At 57.2% G+C, this 11,282-nt stretch overlaps 1 protein-coding gene across 6 annotated transcripts in view; it reads right to left on the bottom strand.

The window, feature by feature from the left end:
- Positions 1 to 3,508: 3,508 nt before the first annotated feature.
- LOC103624657 (solute carrier family 2, facilitated glucose transporter member 5-like) overlaps positions 3,509 to 11,282 on the bottom strand; it is an 11,938-nt gene continuing 4,164 nt past the window's right edge. Inside the window, exons 1-13 of one of the 6 annotated variants that reach the window (XM_017726133.1) lie at positions 11,070 to 11,276; positions 9,998 to 10,096; positions 9,387 to 9,547; positions 9,175 to 9,299; positions 8,774 to 8,919; positions 8,561 to 8,693; positions 8,371 to 8,457; positions 8,024 to 8,211; positions 7,786 to 7,896; positions 6,518 to 6,619; positions 5,928 to 6,003; positions 4,286 to 4,413; positions 3,529 to 4,069 (exon numbers count right to left, since the gene is read on the bottom strand). In XM_017726133.1, coding sequence (XP_017581622.1) covers positions 3,830 to 4,069; positions 4,286 to 4,413; positions 5,928 to 6,003; positions 6,518 to 6,619; positions 7,786 to 7,896; positions 8,024 to 8,211; positions 8,371 to 8,457; positions 8,561 to 8,693; positions 8,774 to 8,919; positions 9,175 to 9,299; positions 9,387 to 9,547; positions 9,998 to 10,096; positions 11,070 to 11,207 — 1,734 coding nt within the window. In that variant the 5' untranslated portion in view covers positions 11,208 to 11,276 and the 3' untranslated portion in view covers positions 3,529 to 3,829. The other 5 variants (XM_017726134.1, XM_008643953.2, XM_017726136.1 and 2 more) reach the window with 5 other exon arrangements.

Genomic DNA, 11,282 nt, shown 5'->3' on the forward strand with positions numbered 1-11,282 from the left:
AGGCATCCACTTGGCCAACTTGGCCTTGAGCACTTGCAGGGATGGGGCACTCACAACTTCTCTGGGCAACCTGTGCCAGTGCCTCACCACCCTCACAGTAAAGAATTTCTCCCCAATATCTGATCTAAACCTGCTTTCTGTCAGTTTAAACTATTCTCCCTCATCCTGTCACTATATGCCCTTGTAATATGCCCTTCCCAGTCTCTTACAGCCCCTTTATCCAGTGAAGCTTCCCCAGAGTCTTCTCTTCTTCAGGCTAAACAACCTCAGCCATCTCAGCCTGTCTTCACAGGAGAGGTGCTCCAGCACTCTGAGCATCTTCATGGCCTCCTCTGGACTTGTTCCAGCAGGTCCACATCCTTCCTGTGCTGAGGACCCCAGAGCAGGATGCAGTATTCCAGCTGGGAATCACCGGATGTACTGGAGGGACAGAACCCCTTGACATGTTGGTCACAGCTCTGGTGATGCAGCCCAGGATATGATTGGCTTCCTGGGCTGCAGGCATGGATTGCAGGGCCATGTCAAGGCTCTCATCCACCTCCAGGTCCCTGAATCAGCCCCTGAACCCTTCAAATATATCCAGGGCCCAGGCTGCAAACACAGGGTCTGTTTGCAAACCGAGCTGACCCCAGGCAATGCTCCCTGGGTCCAGCACCCTGCTCCCATGGCTGTGATGCTGGAAGCATGGACAGTCTTAGTGAGACAAGAGGCAGGGACCAATTCTGCACCAACCTCTGTGGGGCAACAGGGTACTGCCCCAGCCCCACTTTTTCCACATGGAGTAAGACAGGAGGTGGAGCACACAGGAATCTACCTCAGTCAAAATTGCTCCCTGAACGAGCTTCTGCAGTCAGGTGAGATTTGCGGGGAGTGAAGGCATCCCCGTTGCGGTGACAGGGACAGTTTGCTGTTAGAACACCTGATGAAACCAGTGCAAGAAAGTTTCAGCCTCAAAGTCTTGGTGGACCCCCAGGATCCATCCTCCTGGAGCCCATCCCTGCTGGAGCCATAGGGTCTGAGGGCACTGGCAGGGTATGAATGCTCCGTGGTTTGTCTGACCATGGTCCGCAGCCACTTGTGGCCTCACCAACCCCCAGTGATCACACAGGGACACCGGGTGTGTCCAGAAAGCCTTAATCAGCTTCCCAATTGGGATGTGACCACTCATCTGGAGCCAGGTACCCTCCTAGAGAGCTTCCATGCAGGATCTGCAGATATCCAGTGATGGGCCATGACCATTTCCTTGAGGACCCCCATTCAAAGTATCTGGAGACCTCGAACCAGGGTCTTCTCTCCCGTTCCAGATTGTCCTGGGGTGAGCCCCAGCCCTCCATGTGAATACCTCAGTGCTTGAACTCACCCACCCTTTAGCACTGGGCACACCAGGAGATGGCACTTGTGCATTTGGAGAAAGCACCTTCATCTTCGTTTCTGCAAACCTTAAGAGGATCAGCAGCATTTCCAGGTGTCCAAGTAATTTCTCAGACTCTTCTTTGCATCTTCTCCAGTCTTTCGAGATCTGCTTGGACACTGCTAGAGAATACAGCCTTATCCTCACCCAGCAGAACCCGTGCTTTTGGAGGCCACAATCCAGGGAACTGGATTTCGACATGGGGAAGCAGCTTTGGACATGGAAAAGCAGCTTGGAGATCACCCAGCCATATCCTTCATGAGAAGCCTGCAGTGGAGCAGCTGGGAAAGCCTCCCTGGTAAGACAAGCCCAAATCCTGCTTTTGCAAGAGTACAGGGTCAGTGGCATGGGGCAGTTTGAACTGACAACCCCAAAGACAGATTTTGCCCCAATAGCCTCAGAAAAAAGCTGATGAGTTGCCAGTGATGAGCATGGGGGTTCTTCACCCCCAGGCCCTGATGGAAAGGAGGATGAACATGTCCTTTGACATGGTACCCTCAAATGGGTCCCCAGGAGCAAATGTATCCAAAAGGCACCATGGAATTTTGCCAGTGACCCCCTGTCCTTGGAAAGAGGGCACTTCTGGCTCTGGTGGTGTCTGAAACCCTGACAGAAGTGGGTCCTGGCCCCACATTTCCCAGGTCTGCTGCATCTCACTGGCCACACAGAGCAGTCCTTGGCCATAAGGCAACATTCCAACTCCTTGGCTGTGCCAGGACCCCAGGAATGGGGGGCTGGTCTCAGGAGGGCCATTGCCTCCCACATGGAGGGCAGGGGGCATCTTCCAAGCTGCCCCACATGCTGGGTGGGAGAGATAGATAAATACCAGAATAAATAAATACAAGTGGCAAAGAGGCCTGAAATGATGCTGTCGTTTGCTGGGAATGAGAGACACAAGTGTAATTTAGGTTTTGATATTATCAAAGTCTCGCTGCTCTAAAACAGCAGGGCACTCAGTGCCTCATTAATAAAGGATAAACTTGGAGTCTATTTACAATGCACTTTTTGGGGTTATTTACACTCCATTATACATATGTAATGCTGCACATATTTACCGCTCTGTTCTGCTGCCGAGAGCAGCCGAGGCGGGAGGGAGGCGGAGTGGGAAGCGCCTGATGCTGCGGAGCCATGACCCTGCTTTGACTGATGTCCTTTAAATGGCTCAAGATGCAGGAGAGACCCAAGCTGGTGGCTGAGGATGGAAGGGATAGGACCAGGCACTGGGGACCCAGTATGGCCCAGTCCCTGTCCCCACGGGTCCAGTGCCCACACACCCCCAGAAGTGCCCTGAGGCTTTGCCACAGGATGCAGGAAGGGTTGGCTCCTCACTAAGTGACCACAAGCACCAACCACCAAGCTGTGGACATGTCACAGATAGGGAAACTGGAAAAAGGGCTAAATTATTTGCAACAAAATGATGTTTGTGTTGGCATGAGAGGGTTTTGGCCACACAGCCCTCCCCACCACCTGGGTTTATCTCTCACCAGAACAAAATGTTGTAGTTTTCCTGCAAACCACAGCTCCTGGAGGGTCTGGGAACCCCATGGTCTGCCACAGTGTTTGTGGGAGCTGCTGTGGGGGTCCTGGGACATGGGACAGCCCCTCCCTCCAAGCACAGCCCCCAGGATTCAGGGCAGAGACATGGGGAGGTCATGCTTGGCGAGCACCTTGGGGCCACAGCAATTCATGGGGTGCAGTAAAGGGATGTGGGTGTATCCTGGATCCCTTTGTCCTCCAGGGAGTTTGGGAGTGTGCAGGATTCCCCATGGGAGCACTCTGCAGGGCCAGCACACGAGGCCAGGCACCAAGGGCTCCCAGCAGTCTGTGGAGTGGCACAGTGGCTGGACAGTCACTCCCAGCTCAGAGCTGCTCTACATCCCATCTACAACAGCCTCCAGCTTTGCATGACCAACCTGGGGTGAGATGCAAGAGTCTGGGAGCCATCCTGACAACCCTTCCTAGAAAATGTGGGGAAACTTTGACCTTTCCAGCCAGGCACAGTAGAGAGGACAAGCCCCTCCTCCCATTCTGCTCCTCCCTGGTACTGGGGAAGCACCTGCCCATTCCAGCGCACTCCTGCTTGCCGCCATTCCAGGCTGAACTTGCCAAACAATGGCTCTGGTGGCCATGCTCTTTATTAAACAGCTCATGCCAAGGCCCCACACCCAGGAGCAATGAAAATCCCTGGCTCAGGAGGTCCCCTCGTCTCTGTGGGGATAGCTCTTCCAGCAGGGGGGGTCATGCCCAGCAGTCAGTGCAACCCTGGTGCATCAATGGGGCTCCTCCTGGGCACCGGCTGTGCCATGGAGAGATGTCTTGGGAGACCCAGAGATGACCAGGTTGGGACAAATTGTCCCCCACATTCTTCCCCAGCCTGGAGCCTCCTCCACCATCCCCATGCCCCCCAGCCCACTCAGATCAGGGCAGGCTGGAGCCTGAGCCCTCCAGGGAGCTGCTCTCCAAAGTCCCATAGCCATTGAGCTTCATCATCCCAATGAGATGGGCTGGGATGGAGAGGACAGAGCGGCGTGTGGCAAAGATGTGGCTGATCTCCATGAAGGTTTTGTTCTTGGTCTCGGGGATGACAAGGTAGACGTACAGGGCCACCAGCAGGCAGACACCACAGAAAACCAGGTAGCAAAAGGCACCGGCTGACATCTGGGGACAAGAGCAGGATGAGGCAGAGAGCCAGGCACTCCCACACTGGGCATGGCATGAGGCAGTGTCCCCTCCCACCACCCTTCCCTGGACTGGCTCTGGCCAGCACTGAGCTGAGCCAAGAGCACAGACATCCCTGACTTGGCACCCCCTCCTGGGAGAGCAGCAGGGCTGTGTCCATTCCCTCCATCTCCCAGGGGCCCTCTGGACTGGTACCTGCAAGAAGGGGAAGATGAAGCCGACGGTGAAGTTGCAGAGCCAGTTGAGAGAGCCCCCCACAATGTAGGCAGCCGGGCGGTGTGACTGCATGAAGAGCTCAGCTGTCATCAGGAAGGGGACACCGGCTGCAGAGGGAGGGGACAGAGCAATGGTATGTGGGACAGGCTGACTCCAGTATCCCTGGGGTCAACAGGTTCTGCCCACCTCAGTCCTGTGGCCAAAGGGCTGGAGCCCAGCAAGACTCATGGTTCAAACTGGTGGTGCTGGGAGAGCTGGGGGCGACAGGGAGTGCGGTGGAACATGTCCTGCCCTTGGTGTCCCATTGGGATATGTCTTGGGGGGTGGGTGATGTCCCCCTGACATGCCACACTTGCACATTGCTGGGTGCTCAGGCCAGTTCCACAAGTTGCATGACTGGGAAGTTTCAGACTGAGTCAAAATAAAGGTGGAACATTTCACATGGATCCTAGTTTTCCAAAAGTGTTTCTAAATGCTGATACATTAAATCTCAGAGAGACCACAGGCATAGAGAAACATCTTCCTGGCACCCTCCATAATGCCCTTTCCAGACTCCCTTGATCAAAACAGTTTAGAAAACTTCCTTCTATCAATCAGCTTTTGTTGCCACTGTGGCTGATTTAGGAAGGAAAGAAGCAACCACTTTTCTGAGCATCAGAATTTCCCGCAGGACACAGAAATGCCATTTTCCAACCTGCTTTTCCCATGTATGGTGAAAAAACCCAGGATGTATGGAAGTGACTTCCCAAGCCAACTTGTAAGTGGACTGAAAACTGGACACAGGTTGTGGCTCTTTCTCCTGGAAGGACTCAACTTCTCCAGTCAAGTGTCACTGAGCCGGAAGCCCTGGGTCCCAGAACTGTCCCTGGACTGGGGGGCAGGATCCGAGGTCCAGAGTACATTCCAAGACACACAGGAATCTGGTGAGGGACTGTATTTGATACGGTGACATGCCTGGGGTCCCAACTGCCTGGGACAGGGCTGGCTGGACCCCTTTATAAATGAAGGGGAAAGAAGAACCAAAAAACAAGTGTAAGAAGTGAGGGAGGAGTGGAGCCCCTGATGGACTCTTACTCACAGCTTGCTCAGAACAGAGACATATATTTTTTTTGTTTTAAAACTCCTATTCATCATTGTTTGTGAACAATGAGCCATTAAAATCCTAATTAAAGATGTAATTACAGTGAATAAAGTCTGGGCTGAGGATGAATTATAGATCTGTTAAGAGCTCTGCTAATACATCAACTGGGTAAACCAGTCCAGGTTTCACTCCTGGCTGTTGGAGCCTGCACTCAGTTAGGGGCAGGATGATTCTCACCAGCTGCACTGCAATGGGAGTGGTGATGCCTCCACCGAGGTCTGGGGAAGGCTGTGAGAGCTTTCACTCTGCTTGGCCCTGGAGCATGGCCCAGGAGGAGGAGGTAGAGTGTGCCCTGGGGACGTGTGGGGCTGGAGGGATTTGTGGTGGGGTTTCACTTGGAGGTACAGCATCATAAACCAGGGCCTGACCATGGGGACGGGGCCAAGGCTCAGGTCCTGTCCCATCCCTGCAAATCCCACTAGTCCCCTGGTGCCCCCATTCCCACCCCGCTGCTCCCCACTCCCCCTGCCCCAGACCCACCTGGTCCCATGCAGAAGCCAGTGATGATGCCGACCACGCAGGCAACGCTGACGTAGCGCATCCAGGGCAGGGTGGCCTGCGAGGGGACACTGGGCTGGGGATGCTGCTGGGGCTGGTCCAGAGCTTTGCACCCAGCATCCCTGGGACACAGCTTCATGCCTGCCCTTGGCTCTTGGGGACAGTGGCCACACAGGACACATTGGCAAAGCTGGTGAGGGTCAGCCTCAGCCAAGCTCAGCAGCTCATGATGTTGCAGTATCCCCAGAGCAACAGGAGCATCCTCTGGAAGCAGACAGCAGGAGAAGGACCCTCCACCTGTGCTGCCATTTCACAGCTGCCTCCCTGGGAACAACTGTTTCTGCAAAAAAGCTACCAGAAGCAGCAGGATTTTTCTCATATGGATTTGTGGGAGGTTTTTTTGTTGTTGTTCTTGGTGCGCTAAATTTACTTTAACTTTGAAGGCAAAATATGACTTGGAAGAGCCAGCTCACCTCTCATTTCCATGCATGCTCCCTCCCCCAGGATGACACCCATCCCTCCATCATCCAGCCCCAGTAATGGCCCAGGGGGTGGCAGTGGCCAGGCCCTACCTGCAGCAGCAGGGAGACGGTGATGCCAGCTGAGCAGACACCCATGGCACAGAAACCGGTGATGATGAGGGGCCGCCGGCCCACCCTCTCGATGGTGAAGCACTGCCAGGGGAGAGCAGAGACTGATGGGGTGCTGTGGAGCTCCAAGGTGGATGGGAGCACCCCTGAACCCCAGATCCAGCTGAAGGTGGGAAGATACTCCCAGTGGCATCTGGGCATCAGGGGCAACCCCAGCTCAAAGTTCCAGGGTTGGGGCTGGGGCATGGAAAGTGCCAGGGGTGAGCATGCATGGGGCAGGAGACGGGTCCCACAGAGCCCCATTAGGGTTGGGGCTGGCTGGGGTGACCCCGAAACCGCTTTGGCACCAGTGCCAGGTGGAGGTGCTGGGCTGGGCACGGGGTGTCTGTGGAGCAGTGGGCACAGCAGGGCGTGGGCAGGCAGCGTGGCGGTGGCAGGAGCAGGCAGGGTATTGACAGCAGAACAAATGCCTGTAATTTTATAACCAATCTCAGCATGTCCATTGGGGGCCATTTGTGGGGCTGCTCCCAAGCAATCTGGCTCTATGCTGGGCGACTGCTGGGGGGCTGGGACAACCCCACAGACAGGGGAGGGGAGAAAGGGGTACCCTTCAGAGAGGCAGGGGACCCCACTCTGTTCTGGATTGGGCTATGGGAGAGGGGAGCAGACCTCTACTTATTCCCTGTTTTCTGGGAGCAGCCACCCCCATCCATCTCTGTAATTGTCAGAGAGCGGATTTAGTGCCGGGTGGCTTGGGCTGGCCCTGGGTGACACTTGCAGATGGGACAAGGGCCATAAATCTGCCTGGCCCAGTGCTAACTCTCCAGCTAAATGAGGGCTGGCTGGGGGGGCCAGGGCTGCTAGCCTGGGGCCAGGCCAGTGCTTGGCTAGGGGGGGAAATGGAGACATGTGGCTCTGCTAACAGAGGGACAATGAAAGCGAGACCAGAAGGAACTTCTAGTTGCCTCTATCATCTCCAACCCGCTCTTTGCCTGCCATCTCTCCCCAACCTCCCTGCTACCCTAAAATTATCCCACCACTCCTAGACGTGACTCCTAAACTGAACCTGTCTCATCCCATCTCGCATCCCCATTTCCATGCCAAACCCTTTGCCCCCCAGAAAAGGGGCTGTGCTGTGGCACAGGTGATATTTGGAGGTCCACTCTGTCCCCGCTGCTTGATGGTGCTGGGAGCTGGCAAGAGGGCTCTGGCATGGAGGAGCCGTGTCCATCTGTCCATCCACCACTCACCCCAATCAGCCCAGCAATGATCTCGATGGCGCCGGTGCCCACGGTGGTGTAGGGGATCTGGGACACAGGGATCCCGGTGTTCTCGAAGATGGTGTTGGTGTAAAACCAGATCTGCCGAGGAGGGGACACAGCATGAGCCAGGGGATGGAGCTGTGAGGCACTCGATGGAATGAGCTGCTGGGTCTCAGCTCAGCATCTGCAGAGCCGAGTCCCGAGGCGAGGAGCACGTGGGGCTTACGGCATCGATCCCTGAGAGCTGCATGCCGGCGTTGACCACCACCACCGAGAGCGTCTGCCAGCGCACAGAGCGGTCCCGCAGCAGCTGCCAGACTGACACCATCTCCATGGAGGAGAGCAACTGCTGCTCCTCCTTCATCTCCTTGATCACATCCTGTACATCAGGGGTCCCCAGAAACCGGTGCAGTGCTGTGGAGAGAGTGGGGGCCATGGACACGTGTCCCCAGCACAGGGCGGATGCTCACAGGTATGGCACAGGGTAGGGGCCTGGCTCTACCCTGGCCCAGCCTCCCCAGCAGCCTCCCTGTGGGGCTAAGCATACATAGGAAGTGAGGAAAAGTCTCACACCACAGTGCTGGGCACCATGGAAATCCTGCGGCACAACCAGGTGGGACAGAAGGGCTGAACCATCAGGACTGTGGTGGGCTGTCAGGTCTGGGTATGGAAGAATGCCATGAGGATGCACCTTGGTCTTGGAAGACCTTGGAGAAGCACCCAGCACTTTCCAGAGCCATTTTCCCCTAGGATATCCCCTCACCTTTGGTGGCCCCACAGATGTCGTTTCTCTCTATCAGCAGGTACCGAGGGCTCTCAGGGAAGCAGTGCAGCAGCAGGAGCTGGAGGGAGGCAGGAACAACCACCACTGACAGGAAAAGGGGCCAGAACCTGTCCTGGGAGGAGTTGAAATGGGATGTGTCATGGGGAGGGCAGAGCAGGGTCCAGCATGTGTGGGCTCAGGTATTGTGCTCACCTCTCCCAGCAGTTCTGGGAGGCCCAGGACCTGGGCAGAGAAAACCCCCAGGCAGATGAAGAAGCTGGGCATGAGGCCCAGGAATCCCCGCAGGTTCTTGGGAGCGATTTCTCCCAGGTAGAGGGGCACCACACTGAGACAGATACCTGGGGGGCACAGGAGGAACTGGGATGGCAGAGGCAGTGGGGAGAAGGGTACCTAGCCAGACCCTTGGTCCATCTCTTCCCATGCCCAGCATCATCCACAGTGGGGACCCCATGGCCTTGGTGGTGGCCCTGGCTGTACCAGAGAACCCCTCCACAGAGCCTTTGGGGAAGATGAAGCCTTCTCCATCCCCTGGGAATGGCTGTAGGGGCCTGAGCCTTGAGGAAAGGGCTGCGCACAGCCCAGGCAGCACCCACCTGAGTGGAGCCCCGTGATGGAGCGGCCGATGATCACCATCTCAGGGGATCCCAGCTCCCGGCTGAAGCCCATGAAGCTGCCGGCCAGGAGGACGAGGAGAGCGCTGCGGCTCAGAGCTCCATTCCTGGCAGGCACAAGCAGCAGGGCAGCTCCTCCAGTCCCGTCCCATCCCACCCCTCAACCACCCTGGTCCATGGTGTGATGCCCTTACCTGCCGTACCGTGCCACCAGCATCCCCACTAGCAAGGAGCCCACCAGCCCGCCCAGGGCGAAGATGGAGACAGTCAGGGCGTAGAGGAGGGTCAGGGGCCCATGGGCCAGCCCATGTCCATACCGCTGGGACCACGTGGCATTGTAGAAAGCTTTTATGTGCTGCAGGGCAGAGACACACACAGGCACCAGATGTATTGGCAGAAAGGGGAAGACAAGGGAAGACAGGATCTATGGGGACAATACCATGGGTTTAACAGCATTAAAGGAGATGTAGAACATGCTTGAGGATGACTGGGATGCGCTGGTCTGGTTGCTCAGCACATGTCAGCACTGAGAGGCTTAAGGACAACTTAGAGATACCACAGACAGAGCTCAGGCTGGAGGAGGGAGGTTGGGGCCAGCTTTCCGGCCCCTGCCTTCCTGGGGGATCAGGTTGGTGTACATGAACATGGACTCTGATGTCCCTCCCATGCCATTCCTCTCTGGGTGACTGCTCAAGGAAAATGCCAGTGTTTTGATGTGGGGCTGCTGGACAGCAATCCCTTCACCCACCAAGGGAGGGATGCAATGGCGTTTTCCCTGCTCCCACAGACGCTGCTCATCCCTTACCTCTGCTGGCGAGTTCATCACAGCAAGGTTGTAGCCATAGAGCATGGAGGAGCCAAAGGATACCAGAAGGGTGACAGACAGCAGGGGAAAGGTGAGACGCTGGGAAAGAGGAGGAAGGATCAGCACGGTCCTGGCCAGAGAGCCAGGAGCCAAGGTGTCATGAACTGTGTTGGGTCACTGCGCCTTGTCCAGTAGGGATGACCATGGCCCAGAGCAGAGACCCCAGCCCAATGGAATCCTGTGTTGAGCACTGCTTCATGCCGGTGCCCAGCACCCAGCCCAGCTCATCCAGCTTCCCCGTGGCTGGTCTTGTGGCTGTGGTGTGAGGTTTTTGACCGCGGCGGTGACCCAGCCTGGGTAACCTGGGCACGCCTGCCCCCAGCTGGGAGGGGCAGCAGACAGAAAGCGGCAGGTGGAGAAGGGAGGGATGCCCATCCCCCTACCTCAATGGAGCAGCTGAATGGTGCTGCTGCGAGTGGCCCAACACCGTTGAAAGGTCCCCCACGGAAGGTCCCACCCAAAACACCACATACACCCACACCCACCTCCTAAACCCTCGCCCCCTCCAACACCTTTGTCTCCCGCTCTGGCTCCTCGGGATCCTCACTGCGAGGAGCCGGTAGCTGCGGGGGAATAGCCACCCTGCAGCCCTGACCCAGGATCGGGGTGCCCAGGAGCATTCGGAGCACCCCCAGCTGCAGGGGCAGCCCTGGGTGCTGTACCCCGGAGCAGTGAATGGTCCCCGGAGCGACGGGGCTTGCAGGGTGGGGACATGGGATGAGCCTGCGTCCCCCGGGAGCAGCCCCGCTCCCCAGCACCCACAGTCCGGCCCTCCCACGCAACATCCTCCGGCAACAGCCCCCGCACGGTAGCCGGATTCGTAGCACCCAGCAGCTACCGGCTCACGCACAGCAAATCCCCCCTAATCCCGTCAGGAATCCCAAACCGGGAGAAAGGGGAGGGGGATGTCAGGCCGGAGGGTGTCAGGCCAGGGGCTAGAGGGGGACAGGGACACCGTAAGGCAGACGGGAAGTAGGGATGGGGCAGCCCTCCCGGCCCGCAGGGAGCTCACCCCAGCGATGTCCCGGCCGGGCCGTGGAGTCCCTTTCCCGACCGGCGGGACGAGGCTGCAGGCGGAGCGCGGGGAGGGAGAGGAAGGAGAGGGGGAGGAAGGCAGCCCCGGTCCGGCGGCCTGGCTGATCTCTCCCATTTTTCGATGGAAGAAGGAGGGCGTAAGGGAAGGGAAGGCAGGGCAGGGCAGGGCAGGGCAGCCCGGCTGCCCCCG

The sequence above is a fragment of the Corvus brachyrhynchos genome, unplaced genomic scaffold (genome assembly GCF_000691975.1).
Source record: "Corvus brachyrhynchos isolate BGI_N302 unplaced genomic scaffold, ASM69197v1 scaffold61, whole genome shotgun sequence".
NCBI classification, from domain to species: Eukaryota; Metazoa; Chordata; class Aves; order Passeriformes; family Corvidae; genus Corvus; species Corvus brachyrhynchos.